General features: G+C 39.3%; 1 protein-coding gene across 1 annotated transcript in view; it reads right to left on the bottom strand.

Moving 5' to 3' along the window:
- Positions 1-24,595, bottom strand: part of DYNC1H1 (dynein cytoplasmic 1 heavy chain 1) — a 48,038-nt gene that overhangs the window by 13,700 nt on the left and 9,743 nt on the right. Inside the window, exons 14-61 of the mRNA XM_061464023.1 lie at positions 24,460-24,570; positions 24,258-24,377; positions 23,811-24,050; positions 23,123-23,278; positions 22,639-22,752; positions 21,957-22,067; positions 21,665-21,874; positions 21,148-21,294; positions 20,769-20,935; positions 19,799-19,972; positions 18,919-19,084; positions 18,652-18,840; positions 18,377-18,568; positions 17,425-17,707; positions 17,069-17,169; positions 15,663-15,822; positions 15,139-15,382; positions 14,773-14,956; positions 14,112-14,324; positions 13,695-13,933; positions 13,432-13,588; positions 12,800-13,027; positions 12,324-12,554; positions 12,052-12,192; positions 11,569-11,802; positions 10,804-11,010; positions 10,588-10,709; positions 10,050-10,215; positions 9,658-9,821; positions 9,267-9,396; positions 8,422-8,555; positions 8,021-8,135; positions 7,733-7,894; positions 7,441-7,655; positions 7,149-7,353; positions 6,836-7,009; positions 6,617-6,736; positions 6,379-6,499; positions 5,557-5,752; positions 4,783-4,900; positions 3,608-3,823; positions 2,841-3,053; positions 2,513-2,640; positions 1,943-2,096; positions 1,018-1,164; positions 786-936; positions 326-579; positions 20-154 (exon numbers count right to left, since the gene is read on the bottom strand). Coding sequence (XP_061320007.1) covers positions 20-154; positions 326-579; positions 786-936; positions 1,018-1,164; positions 1,943-2,096; positions 2,513-2,640; positions 2,841-3,053; positions 3,608-3,823; positions 4,783-4,900; positions 5,557-5,752; positions 6,379-6,499; positions 6,617-6,736; positions 6,836-7,009; positions 7,149-7,353; positions 7,441-7,655; positions 7,733-7,894; positions 8,021-8,135; positions 8,422-8,555; positions 9,267-9,396; positions 9,658-9,821; positions 10,050-10,215; positions 10,588-10,709; positions 10,804-11,010; positions 11,569-11,802; positions 12,052-12,192; positions 12,324-12,554; positions 12,800-13,027; positions 13,432-13,588; positions 13,695-13,933; positions 14,112-14,324; positions 14,773-14,956; positions 15,139-15,382; positions 15,663-15,822; positions 17,069-17,169; positions 17,425-17,707; positions 18,377-18,568; positions 18,652-18,840; positions 18,919-19,084; positions 19,799-19,972; positions 20,769-20,935; positions 21,148-21,294; positions 21,665-21,874; positions 21,957-22,067; positions 22,639-22,752; positions 23,123-23,278; positions 23,811-24,050; positions 24,258-24,377; positions 24,460-24,570 — 8,259 coding nt within the window. The remainder of the gene's footprint in view (positions 1-19; positions 155-325; positions 580-785; positions 937-1,017; positions 1,165-1,942; positions 2,097-2,512; positions 2,641-2,840; positions 3,054-3,607; positions 3,824-4,782; positions 4,901-5,556; positions 5,753-6,378; positions 6,500-6,616; positions 6,737-6,835; positions 7,010-7,148; positions 7,354-7,440; positions 7,656-7,732; positions 7,895-8,020; positions 8,136-8,421; positions 8,556-9,266; positions 9,397-9,657; positions 9,822-10,049; positions 10,216-10,587; positions 10,710-10,803; positions 11,011-11,568; positions 11,803-12,051; positions 12,193-12,323; positions 12,555-12,799; positions 13,028-13,431; positions 13,589-13,694; positions 13,934-14,111; positions 14,325-14,772; positions 14,957-15,138; positions 15,383-15,662; positions 15,823-17,068; positions 17,170-17,424; positions 17,708-18,376; positions 18,569-18,651; positions 18,841-18,918; positions 19,085-19,798; positions 19,973-20,768; positions 20,936-21,147; positions 21,295-21,664; positions 21,875-21,956; positions 22,068-22,638; positions 22,753-23,122; positions 23,279-23,810; positions 24,051-24,257; positions 24,378-24,459; positions 24,571-24,595) is intronic.

Raw genomic sequence — 24,595 nt, 5'->3', positions numbered from 1 at the left:
AGTAATTAAAAAACTGAACCTGAAAGAGATCCTTTGTGATGATTGAGAGACGCTGAGTATTCTCTGTAATTCCCTTCAGATTTGGGTTCTCATACAAGACATTGTGATAGATGTCCAAGAAAAACTGCAGAGAGTACTGGTACAGGAAATGTATCTGAAAGACAAAAGAGTTTGTTTTTTCTCCCTCAAATCCTGCTGTTTGACAGTCAATGGTTTGCGTCTACCGAACTGTAATATGGCAGCTAGGGCTGGAATTAGGCTGTGCCTATTTAGCTTTGAACTGTAAATATATGAAGCTTCTGAAAGGAAGAACAACTCACCCTACCTGTTTCAGTGACTCCATAGTAAAGTAGATACTACTGCATGCTGTAGAAAGAGGCAAGTACTGCTGAGAAACAGTCTCCACTTCTTGCATGACAATATCTGTCTCTTCTACTTTTCTGGTGACCTCTGCTGCTTCCTTCTTCAGGTTCTCAAGAGTAGTAATGATGGTGTCATCGTCCAGGATACGTCCCTTCACTTCATTAAGCGCCTGTAGTAGGGATTTTTCCAACTGACGCAAGCGCAGCTGAAATTCACCTTAATTAGAAGAAAAATTAGGTTACATATGTAGAGATGTATTAGTTCCTAAGAATTACATGAATTCTGCATGCTTTGTCATTGGACATTCTAAAAAAGCAAGAGTATCAGCTATAAAGATATTTCACTGTGTATTTCTACAGCTACAGAAAATCACTGCACTGTTTTGGAACAGGAGGAAGTCACTTTAATTTTGGCAAGCTTACCTTGAAGCTTGAGGAGGTCAGAGCGCTTTTCATCAACATCTGGTCTTTCAGCTTTCAGGACTTCATTCAGACACTGGCTCTGTAAACTGCTGCGAGTAACTGTGAAGTTCACAAACGTAACACGAGAGCAGAGGTCTGGTGGGAATTCAACCTGTCACAGGAAACACAAAAAACTCTCTCAGTTCTCTGACATACCATTTCTATAAGCAGGATAGCCTTTTGTTTTACTTACTGTTGGATCTCTGGTGGAGAGGAAGATAACAAAGGATGGTGACAAATCAATATCTTGGTCTCCAAGAGTAATCAGAACTCTGCCTCCAGTTCTCCGGACTTCACGATTCAGAACAGGATTCAGAACTGGATCATAGCTCTCCACATCCTAGAAGCAGAGATTTGTTAAAATATTCTGTTGCTTGCAAGTGTCTCAAGCTAAAAAATCTGATCCAACTAGGGCATAAAGTTTGGTGAGCAATCAATTTACAGTTGGTTTGGAATATGGATCACATTCAAAGGTATTTCTAGTTTATATCTGTAGCTGAGCTACACAAGCACACAGCTGAGGCTACTACAACACAAATTCTTGGAAGGGGGGTATTATTAATGGTCATAATTGTGTTAGTTCTAATTCATAGCAAGACCTTTTCTAAGCAGCACAGGCAACAGTTACTGATCCCATCTGCAAGCTAATCCTTTTTCTTCCTCACTTCCATACTATGAAACAAAAAACCATATCCATCTGAAGTCAAAGTCACTATTCCTACCATTGCCCATTTCTTTGTATTACTGAAACTTCTTCCTGCTACTCAGAGTAGACTTAGTTCTAGATGATTAGCTGCAATAGGTACTATTATCTATGACTAGAGATAGCAAACAGAAACAAAGGACAGACAGACAGGTTGCAAGTCATTTTGTAAAATGGAATTAAAGATCACTTCAAAATAAAAGCATTTGATCTTGAAATGGTGCGAATGGACTTGGATTGTGTATCTCACCATATTTTTCTAAGGAGTAACACCTCATATATGACTGAGTACTAGTTTACTTGTTAAATCATGGTTTGAAAATCAAGTTGTTTGCACCTTAGTAACAGAACAATCATAAAGTTTTCTAGTACAAGGCAGAATTCTTAGTAGTTTCTACATCATTATGCAACTAACCTGGACCAGAAGTGGGTTACCAAATCTCAAGGCGCTTTCCAAGTTCTTCCTGAAAGCATCATCCAAGAAACTAGTACGAGTTATCTTACGGTCTTTATATTCATTCATGATAAACTCTGTAGCTTGCCCGGAGGGATCAATGATCAATGGATACCTAAGTTGGTAATAAACCACTGTCATTATTTGGGTTTTGACTGCAGACAGCCTCTAAGCAGTTTTATGAATTTAGGTTGTGTTAAGTCTCAACTCTAAAAGCCCGTATGTTGAAGGAATAAGCTGGCCAGGTTCAGTGACTTAGTTAAGAGTTCTGAAAGGTATGTCTGTATTTGGGCAACAAAATAGCTTCAGTTCAGGCCAATTTATTTTAACAGCTATGCATAACAAAAAAGGCAAGGAAAGATGAATGAGCTTTTATGTTTACACACAGTTGAGAAGCTTTTACGAATACTGTAAGTTCTCACAACAGTGAAATTTCTGAAGCTGCTTTGAGAGAGTTACTGTGATTCTTAGATAGGTGCAAAGCTCCTGTGAGAATGTTGGTTTAGAATTCTACGGCTTAGAATGAAGTACCTATTGAACCGCTTGAGCATGATGGCATTCTCAGTGCACAGGTCATCTGCAGGTAGAGAACTTGCTTGCCAGCGAAGCCTCTCATCTGCATTGGAAAGGTACTCTGTCCTTGCAATGTCTGTACGGAACTACAAGAAGTACATCCAGTTAGTACTTGACTGGAGATTCTCCAACTAGCTGGAGAGGACATTTTAAGTAAATGCAGTTCTACAAGGTATTGTTTTCCAATAGCTCCATTCTTTACTTACCAATCTTAAACCTTCTTTACTATTTATCATTTACTATGGCAGTAAATGCATACACAGTTAACTTATAACTGCATCTTTACCTGAATATTTGCCTGCTGCAAATGATGAGACCACGTAGTGAACAGATTCTGACGCATCTGCTGATCAAAGTAGCCAGCATAGGCAATAAAAGCTCCTGAAAGCAAGCAGTCTCCAGCAATAGTGGACATCTGGTTCTTGAAAGTTTCACTTGTCTTCTCCCATCTTTCACGTTCAGCAGAAAGACTCTTCAGAAGAGCTGTGCTGCGGTTTACCTAGAAATAAGTGGTTAAGTACAGTCTTCAGATGACAAATTGTTAAGGTAGTCTTTCAGGACATCTGAATATTAACTCTAGGCCCAGTTAGATTTAAAGCTCAGAATGAAATTAGTGCTTTTACACTTCAGTGTTTAATTTATTATGTTGTTTTTAACCGTTATCTTGAACTTAAAAGTGCTAAATATTAGCATAGCTGTATCTACTTGCTAATTGTTGGATCAAATACACAGAGAAATTCTTCCCCTTCCACCCTCACAGAAGCAGCACGGTTAAGACATTACAATTACTCTACATCCATGCCTTTTTCCAAAGGCTTTCTACTTAGTTTAAGCCTTATGTGAACTGTCTTGTTAATCAACCAGCAACATGAGTTGGTATTTCCAACTCAAGTCATGGGTTTCAGTAGTTTAAGCTTTGTGACATCCAGAGATGAAACAGCTCAAATGCACTGCACAGGGGAAGCAACCAAGTCTGGTCACAAGTACAAAGAATGGTTCAATTTTCTACTGTCAAAGATTAAAGAATGGACAATTATTATATAGGAGTCTTACTTTTGCTTCTACGGCAGCCAAATCTGCTTTAATAGCCTGAGCCTCCGAAATCAGCACCGCATATTCTTCTTTGTAACGAGCAATACTGGCCTCAAGATCACGAATCATCTGCTCTACTTCATTTGCTTTCTGTTGGTTGTCTTTGGCATCATCTTCCAGCTTCTGCAGTTCATTGCGTAGAGGTTCCACTCTTTTCAACATATCAGCATAGTTCAGCTGTAAACAGTAAACAGGCCCTTTATACTTTTAAACCAGTGTTAATAAGAACCACAGCGTTCAGGTATATGTTACCAACTGCATCTTTTCAAGCTTAGAAACTTGCGACCAGTATGACAATGAATAGCTACTTAACAGAAACTTAAAAGTTTATCAGTACCTAAGACTTTTGTTTAAACCAAGCATAGACACCCAAGTAACTGCTTTCTGCAAGATCCTTTTACTGCTCTCTAGATAATACAAGAAGCAATCTGAAAAGTTGAGACCACATGAAGTAGTATACAGCACTGTTCTGCATAAATACTTGACTGTGTGTCCATGCCAGCCACTACTGTGCTAATCTCACTTTCCTAGTAAGGAACTGAGTGTACCTAAGCCAAAACCAGTTAGGATATGGCCTATTTGCAACACTGAAGCTAAACAGTCTCTCCACATCATGCCATTCACAGCAGGCACAGCTTTAACAAGCCAAGCATTCTGTTGCATTGACCAACAGGCAAGTAAAACCATTTTTCAGTATCTCAGTCTGGGGACATCTTTCCAAAAGCCTATTCCTTTAGGAAGCTAGTCAAGTATTTAAAAGTCTGCCTGAAAGACCTTGACAGAGATGCCTTTGAGTGATGCTCACTTTGAGGCAAGACAAAACTTGCGCAGTCTCTATTAAGAGGATGCATTGCATTTTCCAGTTGTGAACTTTGTCTTGCAGAATGACACTACATACAGAAAAGGTCTTGTATACTGTAAACACTGAAGTTTCTCATGCAAAATCTTTATCACAATTGGCCATTAGCTCTCTGGCACAGTACTACAGAGTCCATAAGCATAATCTACTGATTTCTCTGAAGCAAACCAGTTTGTAATATTTAGTTGAATAGAGGCAAATTCAGAGCCTTCAGACACTGTTATACACCTTCAGGGTCACTCTTTTCATGTTTGCTTCTCCAAGTTACTGACTTTACCTGTGCAATTGCCCACTTCACCATAGGTCCACAGGCCAGTGATGCTCTGTTTACAATTTCATAGTTGTAACTTGGATTCGACAGGTAGTTTTTCTTCATCTTCTCCCGGATGGCATCACTGCAAAGGAAATGTTTTTAGACATAGCATGAGTGCACTGTATGTCAGCACATGTGTTCAGTACTCCTTTATGTGGCCTACCTTCCACACCTGACATGCATATTGCCTAGCAGTTTTGCTGACTGGTAGCTGGGATGTTTTAATTAGTTCAAGATGCTGGTTTAGCAATTACAGTTTACTAGGGTTAAAAAGCATTTAACAGTATTTTAGGATGAGTCACTCATAAATTGCTAAACTCTGCTCAGAAAAATTTGGAGTTGGAAGGGAATTCAGTGTCTCCACAGTCTAGTCTGACCTTCTACTCAGATTCAGAGCCAGCTGGGTCAGCCTGGATAAAGCTTCAGCCACTTGGTCTGTTATTGCTACAAAACTACCTGCAACTAATGATGTAGCTTTGAACAGCAACACACTGCTTTACAACCATGCCTTGAGGTTACCCGGCAGCAGCTGTTTTGTCCCAGTCTGCGTAAGACACCTTTGCTTCAGTAGTCTTTTTCCTGTACTACCTACACATTCACTACATGCAAGAATAAACTGGTCTCAAAAGAACTGAAGTGCTACCAATGCAACTGCACAGAGAGAAGTCCAGTTATGAATGACCTTCTGTATCTTTGTGAATAGATTATTCACATAAGTAGCTCACGCTTACACTTTACCTGATTTCCTCAGCAGAAAAATTAACAATGGTTGGAATGAAGTTCTCTCTCATGATGATGGAACGTATTTGTTTCCAGTCAGTTGTACTTTCACCTAATAGCAGGCAGATGGACTCCAGTGCTAACTTAACAGCTGCAGGTGGATTAGCCATAGAACGGACCTCTACCAGGTGCTGTTTCTTTATCGACTTCACAGCTAACCAGTGCCAGAAAGATGATGAACATTGATTAGGAAGAAAATAAACAGTTAGCTAAGTCCACTGAAGTACCTTGGATTTGTAAAAGCACTTCAAGATCTCAAAGGGAAGTTGAGACTATTAGAGAAGCAGATACTAGTGGATAACATTCAAACTACTGTATCACAAGATAAACTTCTGTGAATGTCAACTTCCAACTGGCCACAATAAATGAATCATTTTTAGGCAACTTATTCTGCTGCCTAAAAATTATTCACTTAAATCAGTGATTCCTCTATCCAGTTTAACAAACGGACAGCTTGGTTGTATGCTGTCTGTGCAGCAATGAGGCATCAATGAGCTTTCTGATCATGAGCTTTTTAACGAATAGAATACACAGACTGAATAACTAACTAGTGCTGGTCTGCTAGAAAGAAAGCCACAGGCCATAAAAGGAGTATCAGGTATCAGACCAGTACTATAAACAGCTCAAAGACTAGGAATTTTTTCAACACTGTTCAGCTACATACTGAACAGAGCCTACACTTCTGTTAAGACAGCACCAACTCAGACCACAACAAAACACATTTCCATAGACTGCAGCTTTAGATCCAAGCCCACAGGGTGATCTCAGTTGATAACATACCATTCTGAGCTTCAATGACAGCAGGCTCCACCTTGTCAAGATCTTCTTTCACACTCATCTGCTTGTCTGCAATGACCTCCTGCTGCTTGTGCAGCTGTTCTTGAATCTCCTGGCTCATGACCTAGAAGGAAATTACTGCTTTTTAGAAGTTGAAATTCTTCCAGTACTTGCTCTGCAGGCTCTGTTCTGTAAATAAAGATATTTACAAATACACAGATAAAAACACAAATATTTTTACCTTTTTCTTCTCAGCTTCCTGCTGATCTTTCACCATCTTTTTCAACTTGTCATTGGCTGCTGCATTCTTCACTTCCAGTTCCTGACTCTTTATTCTTAGGTCACGCCGCAGTTCTTCCACCTGAGATAGATTGTAAGATGGGAGAGAAAATCCATTTAAGCACAGAGATCTATTTAATCACTCCAGCCTTACAGAGGGCAAAGTTTTAAAGATATGTACCTGATCAACTGTTTCCTTGATTTTTCTAAGACCAACATTCAAATGCATTTGCTGTTCCTCCAATTCACTTCGTTTCTCATTGAACAAGTTGGCATAATGGTTGATGAAATCTAAATAGTGGCGTGGTGTGATTGCCATGGTTCTGCCTCCCCGTTTTGCCAGACGAGCATTAGCCTTTAGGCAAGAAAAAGTTGTTGATCATGCATTGTTTCTAAATCTATTTGGATGCCAAAGATTGTACTTTTCAGGAAACTGGTACATGATGCTGTGGCCTAAAGATCAATAGAAGTTAAGCAGTGTAATAATAGCATACCTGATGAAGAGTCTGATGAACGAACACACAACTATTAACAATAGCTTCCCTGTGCGTTGGTGGTTGGGGTAGCTTATCATACACAACTGGCATGTAATCGGGCACAATATAATTTGGTTTCTCAAGATCCATTTTGCTTGTGAACTCTTTGCCCACTTGGTACAGTGCCTCAGTTGACCAGTCTCCAAACCAGTTCAAGACACACCTGAAATACAAAGCATCTGTGAAGACTTTCCCCCTAAGTACTGTTTTAATAATACTTGTAATACATGCTGGAATATATAGCAATTACCTGTTGAAGAGCGCAGGAGAGGTAGCCGCCCTGTCCTTCAGGCCCTCAGAAGATGGATTCATAGTGAACACAACATGGAGATTGCGAATAACTTGGCTGGTGAACCATTTGTAGAGTTCTTCATGTGAATCTAACATTAAACCTTCTTTCTGTGCTCCTTCTTTACACTGAGTCATAAGGGTGGCATATTCATCTCCTTCAAAGAGACCAGGAACCTAATTCAAAAGATAGTTCTGTTGTAGTTTATAATTGTAAAAAGGCACTTTAAGTATTTACTTAAAAATCTTCTTACCTCTCCATTGGCTAGGAGAGTGTTCATTCTCTCCAGGAATCCAGAATCCAAAACATTTGATTCATCCATTATGAAAGCTATTTTTTCATTTTTGCAGCCTGAACGTCTCAATACTGTCCTAAGGTCTTCATCAAAATCTTCACCTGTATATTTTCTGTGAACCTAGTAGGATTTAACACTGGTTATTAGTATTTTGCTTTAGATTTTAATGCATTTTTTTAGGGGTCAGTATTTAAGAAGTGTGAGCTTTGACTAACAGGGTTTTTAAAGTTAAATTGGCATGCCAACCTTAATTTGGTAGACACTCAAACCATTCATCCAGGCAACAAATCTTGAAAGGGTTGTTTTTCCTGCTCCGCTGACTCCAATAAGCAGCAAGTGGCCCTGTGGCTGACGGAAGATTCTGAAAAAGAACATAACGAAGTACATTTGGCAAGTGTTATCAACTTACTAATGCTTTTCTTTGAACAGCTAAATTTCCAAGTTAGTACCAAAACTGACATGCCTTTCCAGATAGGATCCTGCTATCTGGAAGCCAGCAGTATATTGTCTATGGACAACAACAGGATCATGCTCCATTCTCAGAGTAGCCTGACTACAGAGGAAGTAAGAATGGAGCATGATCCTTTTGTTTTAGAAAAAGTCTCTAAATACTATTTACACAATCAGCAGCTGAAGTCCCAACTTACCGGTCAATTCTTAACACATGATCCAAGACCTCATTGAACAGAACAAGTGGTACATCAAGTTCTTCTTCATAGAAGACCTTAAGCCTAGCCTTCACATAGTCTCTTAATTCTTCTTGATCCACTGGAATATAATCCTGAAAAAATCAGCCAATTGTATGGAATTTAAGATTACATAGGGATCAATTTATGAGTAAATGAAAGCAGAACTATTCAAATACTTACTTAAGTAACAATGCTTTACAAAAGCTGTACTCATTTAATTTGCTTAGGAACATGCCCACAGCCTAAACTGCCACAGATACCAGCACAGGGTTTGAATACTCTATCTACTGAACCTATCACAGCTTGAATCTGTGCTGCCAGTCACCAGAGACTTGGGAAGTACCATGGCAGACTTACTCCCCTCCCTTACTTCCTCAGTTTATTTTAAACAGTCTTTCCTAGCCACTTGCTATTGGCAGCAAGCTAAATGAACTTCTGCCTTGACCCTGGAAGATTTCTACAGATTGCACAGCTGTACGACTTCAGATAGCAACAAACAGTCCACCATAAAGAGTATAACATCAGCATCATCCAAAGGTCACTGCCTTATCCAAGAGATTCCATAAGCAGTAACTGTCATCAACTTTCTGTAAGTGTTCTACTGTTCTTGAGAAATACTATCTAATACTGCTTGTATGTATTGTGGTAGATCTTACAATAGCACTTCAGATAATCACAGTCACAGCTCCTCAGAGATCAGCTTAACAAAATGAAGGACACCAAGTACCCTGTTAATATACATGCAGATAGCTTGTAAGAGCTGCATCACTCAGTTGCTCCCAAACTTTTTAATTTTTACTTACCTTTGACAGCCAATTGCTGTATAAGATAGGCCTGCTCATAGCTTTTTCTTTGTCAATATTGGGGAAGTGTTTCAGAGCAACCATATCAATGTTCTCATCAGTCCAGCGTCTCTCCTCATCTTCCACAAGTCTGAATAAAGAAACAAGTCAGTGACTACAAATCCTCTGTAATGGGGAGATATACTCACATCACAGGGCAGTGCTATGACTGAAGTATGTTTCTGCTTTGCTCAGATACTACTCCTTAGAGTGCAGCGTGAAGGGAAATTCTATTGTATTAATGCTATTTAACATGAAGCACACTTTGGTTTGGCCTTCTAATGAAAGTTATCAAGGAGTAGGGAAAATTGATTTTTTTTTTTGTTTGTTTCCCATCTCATGTTTATTTTACCTGTCCTGGAAGAGACGTAAGGCTTCATGGGCCCAAATCCTGATCAGGCCTTCAACTGGTAAGGTTTCCAGTGGTCTTAATGCTTCAAATATGCCTCTCACCCATCGAGTCATTTCACGAGGTGAATAGATGTAGTGTGGCTGTGTGTCTTGAGTGAATCTCTCCTAAAAATTTAAACTTCATTGGTTAGTTCATCTTAAATTCGTATCGTATTTTTTACAGGCCTTGGCACTGCAAGGTATTATTTTGTTACCATCATCCAGTAGTTTTCACGAGAACTCTGTTAGTCAAGTTCCTGTACAATTATTATCCATATGAAAGACAAACAATACATATTAAATGAAGGAAGATTTCTAATACTAAAAGGATTGGGGTTGTATTTAACAATTTACCTGAGACATTGTGTAGAATTCCACCATAGCAGCAGTAAGAGGTTCTGCATATGTGCGAAGTGATGGGATCAGCCTTAGCATTGCACGATTAAATGTTCCATATATCTGAGTGAGTGAAGCTGGTCCAGGGTAGTCCACATAAACCACAGGAACATGTCGTAAAAATCTGAGGATTAGCAGATTACATAGTCCAGAAAGTCAAATTACAGCTTGTATTACTTTCATTATGTTTTGCCAAAACTAAATTAACATCTTGATTCAAAATTATTATTAGTAAAAGAAGTTGGTTTGATTGCTCCTTGGTGACTCAGACCACAAAGCATTCTGAAGTATCCACAGCACTTCAGACAGATCATTCAAGGAATGTAGAAGTGAGTCCACTGGCTGGCTGTCATAATGAACCAACTAGCAGTTCACAAGTAAGGAACAATTTTGGCACAACTGGCATTAAACAACTGTATTAAGAACAGATTACATAGTCAATGCTTCAATTTTGACGTCTATTCTGTTGCTATATGGAGTTTACTAGACACATTACCTATGTGAGAGAGGTTTTCTTCCAGGATCTGTGGGTGGATTACATGCACCAACAAACTGAATTCTCTCCAGTTTCACCCACGTCTGGTCTGATGTACGATAGAATCCTCCATGTTCCACCATCTGGAAAAAAAATAAGTAAAATAAGATCAGTGGAATGCTGTTATTTCCTTGAAAATAACTCTTGCGGTATAGTTGATTGCAAAGAAAGACAAACCTGTCTAATGAAGGATATGACTCTTTGCGTGCCATACTTATCCATATCTGGCAAGTTGATTTCATCACAGAACAGCACCAGCCACTTTCCTAACTGCACAGGAGCCAACACCACTCCATTAGGTGTACGCCTGTACTCACAGTAGTGATCAAAAGTTTTCAAGAGCAGTTCTGGAGTTGTAGCACTAGAAAAGTTGAGTCCAACCACCTTAAAAAGAGAATATTGAAAAGAAATAGTTAGAATACACTAAGGCTTGAAAAAGAGTATACCAAGAGGCCTGAAAACAGGAATACTTTGCTGTCTGTGGTGGAAGTATATATACTATCTATATTTCAGGTAAGTCTGTATTATGACTGTACACTGTTGGCTTCTCACTGTATGTTCTCCGTTTACCATGCAGCAACATTTCCTGCCCAACCTTGTAATTAGATTATAGCTTCATATAACTGTTACTCTATCTAAATACACTGAAGGATGAGAGCTATTCTTGAACATTACCACAGGTTTTTAATTACTAAATGAAGGAACGCTCCTGTACTATTGAAGTAGCAAAGGAAGTAGTTTTTAGATTAAGGACTTTGAGACGTAAATTTAGATTCTGCTCAACAAAATTTTTGGTTTTTGCTACGTATACAAGTGACTGACTGAGGTGGAGGTATCACTGAATTCTGGTTAGAAAATTGTTTTCCTGCTAAATCAAGACTGCAAGGAGATTAGAGACTTGCTACTAATCTGTAATTCACATGTATTCATACACACTCATACCTCCATGTCAGGCAGAGCTCTCAGAGCACTGAAGAGGGTCATGGTCTTTCCAGAACCTGGTGGGCCACACAGGACCAGAGGTTTGTGTTCTGCCAGCCAAGTATACAGCAATGCTTCATGACGAACTGTATCTAGGGTTGGTACTACAACATCAGGAGCTGCAACTTTGTGTGTTTCAACTTCAATTTGTGGAACCTTCGATTGCCATGGCACCCATTCACCTGTAATGGACACCTAGCAGCACAAAAACATGATCAGACAATTTACAACAGGAATATAGCTCAATCTTATGTTTTTTTTTAAACCACAGAATAGTTTGTGGCATCAAATTTAATGTGTTTATTTAAACAGGCAGCTTGATAGCTGAACTGAGACTAAAATTTAAGATAGCATAGTGTTTTGTTTTCCAGTTTCATCGCCAAAATCTGAAGCAAGCTCCCAAGAACACAAAAGAGCAACACTTTTATCCTAAGAAAGGTTTACCTCATAGTCAATTATAGGTATGTTGGGTGCAGTGGGCAGTGGCACAGTGGTGATTCTCCTAATGTATTCTCCCAGTTCTGTTCTCATTTTCAAACGACTGTCTCCAGAAAGAGACCACAGTATTGCATAGACCAGGTACCTCTGTAAAGAAGCAATAAAAGCAGCTATTGGTTTAACAGCAATGGAACAAACCCTAAGGAATAATCAATAAAATCCAACTGCTACAGTAACACATCAAACACAGCAGCCACTTAGCAGCATATTATATTTACCTGGATGTAGCGCTCTAGTTGATCTATCTGCATTGGAAAGTCTGGATGATTGGCATTGTACTGGGCTACGTTGCGGCAAGCTTGATGCAACATGGAGAACAGAGAACCAAGACAGCGCAAGCGGGTAAGATCCATAATATGCTCCAATTTGAAAGCATGTTCAAGTGCTTTAGTTACCAGGCCATTAGATGTGAAATATGGCTGCATTATTGCTGCAGCATCTCTCTGAATCTGTTGGGAGAGACAAACACTGCTCAAAACACTTGCTTCTCATTTGATTACTAGGCAGCAGGAAATACTTTTGTTTAAGGTTTGAAATACTTCGTATTTTAATATTCTTTAAAAAGAAAAGAAGTATGTTAGAGAGGATGTCAGCTCTTCTGTGACAGGCTGTCATAAATTCTAAGTACACTGTACTACTACTTGTAGTACAAGCATTCTTACTACCTTATCCCAAAATGTAATCTAATTTATACCTGCAACATTGGGGATGCTGCTTCTTCTCCTTCATCTTCTTTGCCTTTTCGCCTTCGCTGAGCTTCCTCCTCACCTTCATCCAGAGGAATGCTTCTTAGTCTGGCCAGGAAGTTATTGAATATCATGTCTGTACTGAGAACATCCTCACTGAACCAGACCATGCCACACCTTGACACAGTAGCCAAAGTGGCATATTTCAGATCCTGTACTTCAAACATGATACGCACCTGAAGAGCAGAGATTCAGAACAACAGTTTGAAGTAAAACTAAACAACCAAAAAAGCAAAACAAACCTAAACCTCTCTCCCTCCACCCAGAGACCTTTTATAATAAGTTGATTTGTGTTTAGCCTCTGAATAATCAACAGCAGCATTAAAATATCCTAGAGTAAGTTCATCATTGATGATTACACTAGTCTTTTATATAACCCACAGAATTTTTCTTACAAGATCAGAGTGATTATAATGTGAAATGTTTGTTTCCACAAAAGATCCTAACTCTGGCAAACTACTACGCGAGTTCAGTACTACTCTGGCTTGTAATGAGAAAGAGGGACAGCACTACGGATTAAGGTAAAAGCAACAAGTTTATAGGACAGCACATAAGCATCAGGTAAAAAAAGTAACATTACATTTGGTGGAAGGCTGAGACGTTCTCCATTTGGCAGAGTCAGTAGCTTGTTGTCATCCAAAACAGAGTTCAAGTTCTCAACCCATTCAGGGTCTACATCACCGTCAAAGATGATCCACTGACGTTTTTGTAGTTCACCTCTCACATTGTCTATGATTCTACATTAAAGGAAATAGTTATTGCAGTAGGGAACAAAGAATAAGGCCAGCTTATTCATGGCACAAATGTATTAGCCATTTTTCATTTGTGCTATTAAAGACTCACTTTCTCAGGACATGTGTAAACAAGCCGTCTGTCCATTCTCTGGTGTTTGGATCCAAAGTACCATACAGGTGATCTTTGCTGATTGCTTTTGGATCTATAATATGAGCAACACCTTCCACACCCTCCAGCCGTTCAAGGGCTTTCAGAAGTACTCTCCAAGCCATGCTCTTTCCACTTCCGGAGGGACCAACCATCATCAATCCATGATTTATCTGTGTAATCTGATACAGCTGAAGAACCTGTGACACAAGAAATGATGCAGCAATTAAGTCTTAACTTCAGTAATCAATCTGAGCTTCCATGTGTTGCTCACTTCAGACAAGAGAAAGGAAAAACCTTTCCAACTTTCATAATAAAACAGGAAGTTTAGTCTTATACATGAACTTTCAATTCCACATTTTCAGTTTCATGTTTTACCTTTTCAACCCACATGCCACCAACTTCCTCTCCATCACCATAGGTAAGGTACATTTCCTGACACACTTTCTTAAGCTCCTCTCGCAAGGCTGTCATCTCCCCACGATGATACTGTACGCCAGGGAACACATCAGAAAGGAGACTGAACAGCAATGGAATGTCTTCTGCAACCAGTTTTGGTACCATAGTTTCACATACACTTTGGATCAGGATCTGCAGAGAAAGTCATGTTTAGGTTAAGATTTTTGTTAAGTTTGCTCTACCTAACGTGTTTGACAAGGAATACTTCAACTACATGCTTCATTGATGAAGCACTAGACCAAAGTGGTCTTAGTAAAAACAGCCATTAATGGGGTTTGAACTTTGAAACTATACAATGAATTCCTATTGACGTTCAGTTTATACAACTGTAGTTTATCACGCCTCTCCCTTCACTATGCTTTTGGTGTTAACTGCTGAGGAACTGAGCAGCAGTAAGTATAATGAACAATTTATGATTCAAGGACTCCCAAGACACGTTTAAATAGGTGCTTCTAAGTTACCAAATTACCACTTTCTGTAACTAACATTACTCCACTTGCACGGCTTAACACTAAACAGTAAACACTGTGAAGTTACTTCTTTGTTTAGTGTGCATCCAGTACTTTAATACACACATTACCTCTTGTTCTGGTAAGTTCTCAGCAATTTCTCCTTCATCAACAACTTCACCACGCTCTTCTTTCTCCCGCTTTATCCTCTGAATCCTCTCTCTCTTCACATTACCTGCACTAACCAGCACACTCTTCAATGCTCTCAAGCCAAAGTCATAGTGACTTTGGGAAGACAGCTGTTCATCACAAAGCCTAAGAAGCAAAAGAGACAAAATATGGTTTGATTCTGAATAGAGACAAACGCAAGACTCAGTAAACATCACTATTTTCTTGAAATGACATTGCTGCACAATGTGCTTAGTGAGATACAAAGAATATTATAGCTTTGAACAATAACTCTACTTTTACTGACTGGAGCCAAACTTGTTACTTACTTGAAGAATGGTACTATCTTGTTGGCAAGCACTTCAGCTGTACGGAAACCCTGGGAGTACAACATGACCTGGGCAATCAACTGGCGGTCTGGTTTTGTCATTGCCAAGCTACGGAACAACTTCTTCAAATTGTCAGGCAGATTTGATCTGCCAGCATACCCAGGATTCATGGTGATGAAGATAGCCATGTCAGGGCTCACTTTGACTTGTTTGTTCAGCAGCTCGCAAGTAATTGGTGTTGCAGCTGAAAACAGAGCGCATTTAGTTACACCTGAGTCAGCAATCAGTCGCCCTGAAAACAGAAATCATACTTTATTCTATTTCATTTTCCTACAGTAATGGACAGTAGGTCCACTAGTACTGCAACTGAAATACAGATTTCTACCAGCTGACAGCTGACTTCAAATTTTTAAGTTTTGGTTGAAAGTGCCTTTGTACTTGGCAGAAACGTAACTAGGCAACAAAACACCATGAAGGACGTTAGAGGTGCTATATAACACTATTACAAATGAACAATTACGTACTCTTGTCATAGTTGGGGTTGGAATGTTCTCGCAAAGCTTCCTGGATGCACTGAACTTGCTGGGAAACAGCAGACAGCATACGCTCCTCCAGTCTGTTGAATTCATCAAAGCAGCCCCATGCACCTACTTGGCAAAGTCCCACAAAGATGCGTCCCATTGCCTGCACATAGAGGGCAAAAGTCACTGAAGTTGCATGATCATTCTTGCTTACGAACAGGCAAAGTCAGCAGAGAAGAGCACGTTATACAATGCATCTATGGTAGGAAGGAACTGTATTTCTATGTAGGTTGCCATCTCTGTAGTGCTGCGAGAGCTATTAAATGGGTCTAACTGACTTTCAGATGTTCACGGCTTCATAGAGTCACAGAAAATGATCACAGCTTTCTATTAGTACATACTGTATTGCAGTGTATTCACAAAACAGTCAATATAAATCCACTGCATAATGTTTTGTATGCTGATATGATTAGTTACAGTCCTTTATTGCAAGGAGGATACTAGAACTACAAAACATTTCAAAAGGTGTGGATTTAAGGGCAGAAACGAGTACCTGGTGAAAGGTTCACTGAACCATGAATAGAGTAACCCATTTCAGTTTGGGACCTCCTGTTCTCTAAACTGTCAGAGGTAGGAGGGTACTGGGGGCAAGGAAGGAGTAACACACACTATCTATGATGTTACTGCTCCCTAAGTATCTTCACACAGTCACCACTACAGGCTAAATGTTGACTAAATGGACCCCTGGTCTGATCAAAATACAACTGTTCAGAAAGAAACCCAAACAGATGGGCAACCTGGCAGACTACTGTGATTCCTTGACAATGTTTCATATTGTCTTCTATATATACACACCCAACCAAGGTTTTTATTTTGAGACATTTGCTGTGTTATAATTTACAGAGGCGTTGCATGAGGTTCTCAGCTGGAAGATGTCATTATTTTTGAAATATCTACATTTTCTTAGTTTTGAAGAATACCTCACATGCTGAGGTACACTCCAGAGTTATGTTGCAAAGGATAATTTGGTAACAGTACAGCTATTTTAGCAATCTCAAAGTCTCATTTGTTCTCCATTAAACCAGTACTATCTATGCAAACCAAACAGTTTAAGTTACTTTCCTAAAGCTAGTCTTGTGCCACCACCCTGTACTTCCTCTTTTTTCCCCTCCATGTGCTGCTACTGAACTAAAAGAACAACCAGAACCTTCCCCCATCCAACGTTTTTCTCTGCTTCTGCTTTAGGCATTTTTTGATACAGAGCATCTGCATGATCCACAGATTCCAGCTCAGTTAAGACTTAAATATTATCATCCTGAAAATAAACACTGTTGGCTGTTTCAGAGTTTTGAAGAGACTCTTTCAGCTTATTAGCAAAGATTACATTTTTTTAGTATCAAACAGTTTACCTGGAAGTCAAATGTTTCATCACAGTTGAAAACCAACACAAAGCGGCCAAGCTGATGTCCAAGAGCCTTAACAGATTCTGTTTTGCCAGTACCAGCAGGACCTATTTTTGAAGCAGGACAGACATGTCTTAATATTTAATCATCTGAGGTACTCACTACCTGCATGCTGATTCTGATGGTCCCTGCCAAGAGGGTTCAGTGAAACCTAGACCTGTTACAACTTCTCCCAAAAGACTGTTCTGTTCCTCAGAAATTTAGTTCTAAGTGTGCTACATGCTTACATTAAAGCTATATATTAGAGATAACAAGTTTATATACCTGTCTCAAATTTTTATTGTACTTCAATACAAACTTACCAAATGGTGATCCTCCAAGTCTTGCCTCCAGAGCTTGAGTCATCGTCAGGTAACAGCGGTCAGTAAGCGGAGTCTGTACTAGCTTATCCTGAACACCAAGGTACTCAAAACCATAGTTGAATTTGGCATTTGCCATCTGAATGGAGAGCTGCTGCAACACGTCTGTCTGCTTTGGGTCAAAGTAGAACCGCATTTGGCTGAGCCACTCAAAGGATTTGGAATTGTCAACCTTGCTTTTGATCAGTGATCTTGTAACATCTCTCTGGTGCACCAACTCTGTGATCTGGAGAATGAAGTAACTCCTTAGACCACTGCAATACAATCCATTGCTAACAAAGCCAGGAATCCTACAGCTTCTTGGATTACCACAGTAAATTGTCATCACTTAGAAATCATGACCTACCAACAGTCTCTGCCTTAAAATCTGTTGCTACAAAAACGGAACTAACATTGTTGACTGCTCTTGTTAAGGACTTCCATAGCTTTCAGCAAAGCACTCTGGTACATCATTCTGTTAACCCACCACACTACTGTGAACTACGTATTTTACTTGCTAGAAACTACAAAGACAAGTACTCCTAAATCCAGGATGATTTTAAATTCTTCCCCCCCCCCAATTTTTACCCATAAAGCAAAGCATATAATAATTATAATAATAAATGGCTTTATGAAGTATTTCATGTTTGAATAAAGAAATCAGTAACTTTCATATCTGAAAGCTAGTCTGAAAAATCAATTCAGCGATCCTGGTCTGTAATATGCCATCATACATTAAGCTGACTATAATAAAAAACTACCACCACCTACAACATCAGGGCTTGACGTAGCTGCTTAAATCGCACAAAACTTTCTCCTAGAGGGAAAATAAATCTTAAGACTAAACAATCTTTTCATTAAACTTTAAAATATCCTCACTTAAAAACCCAGAAGAGGAATGTAAATTTTTACTTACCAAGTGCTCCAGTTTCCTTCTGCGAAGAGGTGGCTGCTCCATCAGCACAGAGTCTGCCAGGACATTGAGTGTGACCTCAACATTAGCTAACACAGACTGGAGGGGACTGTTGCCTCCAGCTCCACCTGTATTGAGGGCTGACTCAACATTCTCAGACCATGCAATCTGGGCTGACAGGACAACAAGCTGAGCCTGTGTAACAAAAATCCACATCAGACAGTCTTCCTCACTGAAGTAACCAAGCTGCAGTATGCTTAAGTGTTCCATATTGATACCTGGTACTTGTCAATCCAAGAGATGTAGACTGCTGGATCAATTGAAGTTGCTTTCCCAAAGATTTCCACTTCAGTAACAGATTCTGCAAGCAATTTAGCAAGGGTCACTCTCATTTCTTTTTCAACAAGAGTGAGCCACTCATTGATCTTGGGATGTTCTGTTATAGAGACACGTGTTTTGAACAGCACCTGAAAGAATTAGGTTTAAGTCAGCCCATGTTCACTTATTTTCAGAATCTTATTTAAAAAGAAACACTGCAGCCATACCTCCTCTCCTTCACGTGAGGATATCCCAAGAACCACAGAATTGTCTTCATTGAGAATAATGCTAGAAACACCCGCAAACATCTTCTTGAAGTGTTTCTGCAGCTTAGCAACATTTTTGCTGTTTCCAATGATTTCAAGCAAGTCTTCATCACCAACAAAATAAAACCTAAAAATCAGATAAATTTAGATCTGCATCAGAACTCCAACTATCAATTTATTTATGCTTCACAGATGGCCACTATATGAGAATAACTGACATTTACTTCCCCAACACTGCAAGAGTGCACAAATTTGTCAGAAGTTACATTTCAGTTCTAAGATTAACTGTCATTTCATGTTGTCTGTCCCATATAAAAGTGTATAGATGCTCCACACTGTGATCTTTTCCTTATCTATCCATCCCTGATATACCCACAGTAGAGCTTGAGACTCAGTCAGGTCTATGAGGCAGGGAGAACTCCCACTCAGTACCTCCCTCACCATTACCCTCTCATGCTAAAGTGACAATCCAGTTAAGGACTATAGGTAGGTCAGAACCAATGACTTAAATAACAGATTGTGGTAGTAAAGACACTGTTCCTTCAATCAAATGCCAAAATTAGGCTGTTCAAAATGGAACCTGTAGGTTTACAGAAAACAGCTGCAATGGTTCCTTAAGCGACACCTGAATCCTGCAAGAAGCAAGTAAGGGAAGTTTTAATTCAGCTTCCTGAGAAGCAGCTGTAACTAAATTCTGTATTGAGACAACACAGATTTAAATAGTCATAACATCTTACATACATGCAAAACAAAAATTTACAGAGGCTTTATAGAACAGTACACCAATTCCTGCACAGAAACATCAAATCACTTCAAGAGTCAACTGAAGTCAACTTCATACCGAGGAAAAGAGGACCGCTCCCTTTCCAAGTATTCTCCCAGTGCCTTCTGTATCTTCCCAAGCAAGTCTGCCAGTCTCTCCAATGACCTCTGCACACCTTGGATGTTAAGAACATCCATCACAAGTGGAGATTTAGACACCTTTTTCATGAGTGCCAAAAATTCAGTGCTGATGCTGAAAGTAAAATAACACAGTACATTACAGAAAACTCAGTAATCACAGCCTGCAGAACACCGCAGTTATCAGTTTCTAAATGACCACTGCCTAAGTTCCGCAGCAGTCCTAGGGAACACAAGGCTAAAGTCCCAAAATAGCTCTTCATCTACCTACACAACAACATGACCTAACTTCTTTCCAATGTTCAAGTTACTGATTCAACTGCTGAAGGTCTACTTGTTCTCCATTTCCTGAAGAGATGCACAAATATGATTCTCTGATCTGACTGGAAGTGTATAGAATGAATAAGGATGACCAGGGCAACTTAAAGCAGAGCAAAAAAATGATATTTGAAGGGTAAGATTGAAGGCTGCAGCAAAAGAAATCAACCTGCTTGTTGCAGCTACAATGCAAGAAAAATCCCAGAAGTAGCTGACCAGAACTAGCAAGAAAACCTGACTGAATTCCAATCATCTTCTAAAAACTGTACATCAGCCTGTTTATTACAAACCTTTTTCTGTCATAGTTGTCTATGTGCAACTTTTGCTGTATCTGTTTGATGAACTTAATGTATACAACAGGGCTGTAATCCACCTGGACCAGAGAAGTATCTTCATTTCTCATATCTATCTATCTATCTATCTATCTACACACACACACGTATATGAGATATATATATATTTCATATGGACCAGTTAGTACAGAATACAGTTTATCAACTTAGAGAGTGCTACAGTGAAATAATGATTTTGCAGGCCTGTCCACCTCGTGCCCCAAGGGAGGCAAGAAAAGAACAAAGCAATTAAAAAGTTACCTCTGGAACCGCTGGGTCTCCACAGGGAGCAAGTGCTTGATGTCTGCACTACCAGTGAAGATACCCTCCAGGTAGACCCATCGCCTTTGGACATCTATCCAGACATCAAAGAGTGCCATGATCCGGTTGAGCTTATCTTCCCAGCTAAGGGCGTCTTCCTCAAACACCTGAAGTTTAAATGCTGCATTAAAACTCATTTTAACAGTATCAGGAGTTTGACTGCCACTTGTTATTAACAGAAACAGTTGCTTGAGAATTACACAACATGCATGTGCAATTACCTGTCAGCTTAATCAGCCCCTGACAACAAATACATAAACTGAACAAGAGGTGAAGGCAGAATTAAATGAAGGCTCTTCAAGCCCTGTTCTCTATTTACCTTGTAGTATGGTGACAGCTTCATAGCAGACACACTGTTAATGTGCTCTTTCACTTTGTTGAAAAGGTCATCCCATCCACGAATCAAACGACATTTGTTCTGGTAATTAACCAAGTCCAATTCGTAAGTGTTCCACACTTCTCTTATCTGAAGAAAAAAAATGTTTAAGATATGACATCGATTTCTGCTCCAACATATTACAAAGGAGAAACCTATTAATCATATTTTACTTTTTTTACCCTGTTTTTTTGATAGAAATATTGAAAATATGATGTATTTAGATAAAACAAACCAGGCAGAGTGTCTGCAGTCATTATCGAGAACTGCATTTCCCAAATGATGCAAGTTTCATCAGAAGCTTACATAGCTTTACTCTGTTCCCCAAAACAAAGCACTCATGGAATCTCAGCACTTTTATCAACAGCTTAGATTGATTAAGTTTAATACACAAGTGTCAGCCACCATACAGCAAGCCTTTGATTTGCTATAGCATGCATACATGCCAGTTGATACTAGCCTGTTTCAAGAACTCTTCCAAAGCCATCTCTCCCTGAGCCACCAGCAGCACATCTTTGACGATTGCTTCATTTCTTTGTAAATCGACATCCCAGATCTGACCCAGGGTCAATTCTGAGACAACCCAGTTGACATGAAGCCTTTTCATCAGCTGTTTCCAGTGACGATCTTTAAGTGCCTCAGATTTCAGTTCAATAACTAACATGTTTATCTACAGAAGACAAGAAAGCAAGTTACATCCTTGAACTATAAAACCCTTGAACCCATGCATTTTAGAAATGAGCATAAGTTACCTTCATGTAGCCCTTCAGGAGTCTCTGGACATACTCATAGGAGGCATATTGTCGCAAGCGGGCAGGGAAGTTTTTCAGTTGGTTCAGCAGAGCATCTAAGTTTTGTCGAAGCTGTCAGTAACATAAAAGCAACGAAATCTTTTTCTGCAAGTGCTGCATACACAGTTGTACAAGTTTCAAGCAGCGTATTTTTACAAAAACCTCTTACTAATGAGGTACTGGCAGTACAGCAGTGCAGCTCTTTTAGCATTAGACATATTTGCATAGTATGACATGATATTGTCACAGGCAGTTTACGCCTTAGTGTTCTACTGCTGTCTACCTCCTGAATATTGAACCAAAACTGATGATGTTCTTTCAACCATATAATGAAGTTTCCATAATAAGGTCCAACAGCCTACTTAAAAAACAGCAGTTTCTCCTCTGTCGATGCAGTTCAATCTCAACTTCAAAACTACTGGAATTACATAAATCCCCATCAAAATTCCTGAAGTTGTGACAAACCCTGTGAATTAATTTATTTTATTAGCTTAGCATAAGAAATAAGCTAAAAACATACTGAAAAAGGTACCTAAACACTAAATACAATCTGGAATGTGACAATTGAGCTTGTCCATCTTAAGAGGTCCAATTCCTAAATTGCATGTACTTGCAATGATGCTGTTTATGTATACAGAAGTACCTTGCGAGGCTGTACTGAAACCCAGGGCTGTTCTTTCATTTGATCAATCTGTTCCCAGACCTTAGAGAGTTCAGACCAGACACCTTTGAGATCCTGCAACTCTTCAAGGGCAACCTATAATAAAAAGTATATCAAACATCAGCAGTTATTCCTAATTTCTTCAAAGTCATGAGTGTGGGGAAGTTAAACAGAATACTTTGAACATGTAAAAAACCTTCAGATAGCTTTCTAATTCATATTGTCAAGAAATGCAATAGCAAGTGACCCATGAGATATTTGCACCTCAGGCCCCATACTAGCTTCACAAGAATAAGACAGGCAAGGAAGAGATCACAATCTTTTAAGGCAAGAAATGGAGAAGTATGGAGGTTGTGTCTTGACACTAGTACACTGCTGGTTACAAGTCACTCTCTTAAGGAAGAAAGAGATGGAAATGAAATGGTTTTATCTCAAATGGACAAAATATTGTTTGAGCAGGTTGTACCTGGACACGCTCTTCACTGCCACTGAGTAGTCCTGTATCTGTTAGTTCCAGAGCTTCCTTGGCCTTTGCACACTTCTCACGATCATCCTTCAGCCTACTGAACTTTCCTTCATAAATGGTAAGAGCTTGAAGAGCCTCTTCTGGACGCAGGTTACCCTAAAGGTTGCATGGGATACATTAACCCGAAAATCCTACAACCAAGTTGAAGCCAAGGTAAAAGCAGTAAGTAAATACTAAATGTTTGTCTCAGTATTTTCCCATTTCCAGTTTGCTGACAATAAGATTACATACTGATGCAGAGTTTAAGTCTCATACCACTTTTACATGCAGTTTTTGGCTTTCCTAAATAGCACTTTGGGAAGAAAGAAAAAAAAAAAAAAAGCAGCTTGCTTCTAAATACCCCTACATGCATGCCTCTGACATAGCCCTTGTTTCAGCAAAAGCTTGTTAGTCACTTGAGCTGCCTAGGTTTTTGCACCTAATAGAGGCCTGTGTTTTAAGAGCAAATTTCCTTATGCCACTCCTCCCTCCATCCACATATTGCCAAGTTATTATAGAGCCCTCAAACAGACTTTTACCATCATCTAAAATGAAAATCTACAAAAAAAGCATATAAATAAACTGCCTGCTTCTTACTGAATACAAAGAATCTACCACATTTGCTGAATGAGTATTAATCATGACTTACTGTTACGGGCTTTGTTTTCTCCCAGTCTGTTAGCAAGTCAGTTGTTCGGCTCTCCACTGCACGATCCTCTTGAACTATTTTCATCTGCAAATTTGCTACTTGTTGTTGAATGGCAGAATCCTTTCTACGCATAATGTCATTAAAGGCACCCCATTCTCCTTCAATGTTGTCAATGTACAGCCAAGAGGACGGAAACTGGAACCTTTGTTTCTCAAGCAAGCGCTGACCATTGCGATAAAGCTACATGAGACAGTGGTTGTAAGTTAAAAAGACAAAACTAAGTTTAAGTTGCAAGGCTAAATACTCACTGTATTTTAACAAGTGCTCACTACAGAATTCACAAGTTGTGAAGCTCACATCTGTTAAGAACTTGAATATTATGAAGCTATATTTTTAGAGCTAAGCCTGACATTTACAGAAGAAAGTATCATTACCAAAACAACATACCTCAACTTGCTTTTCAAACTGCTTGATTTTACGTTTCAAGGACTGCACGTATGTGATAAAAGTCACTGCATCTGATGTGCTGGCAGTGTCCACTGAATGCTGCTCCAGTTCTTGACGGGACTGTTTGGGGCACAAATCAGTACTTCAGAAGTCTAGAACAGTTGACTTGAAAATGAAAAACTGGAATTTGGACTTGTCTTACCTTAGAAATTTGTGAATGAAACTCTGTCATATTCTGGCCAAGCATTTGGCCAAATTTGCTGAGCACTTCCTTGTGCCAGGAGTCATACTTCAAGTTCACCTTTGATTGTACCTATGATCGAATAAAGTCACATAAT

This window comes from Pezoporus flaviventris, unplaced genomic scaffold (genome assembly GCF_033815535.1).
Source record: "Pezoporus flaviventris isolate CSIRO_AGI_PZ_B2104156 unplaced genomic scaffold, CSIRO_AGI_Pfla_v1 ptg000036l, whole genome shotgun sequence".
Lineage (NCBI taxonomy): Eukaryota > Metazoa > Chordata > Aves > Psittaciformes > Psittacidae > Pezoporus > Pezoporus flaviventris.
Note: the sequence above shows the minus strand (reverse complement) of the source record. Positions and strands in the feature narration are given on the sequence as shown.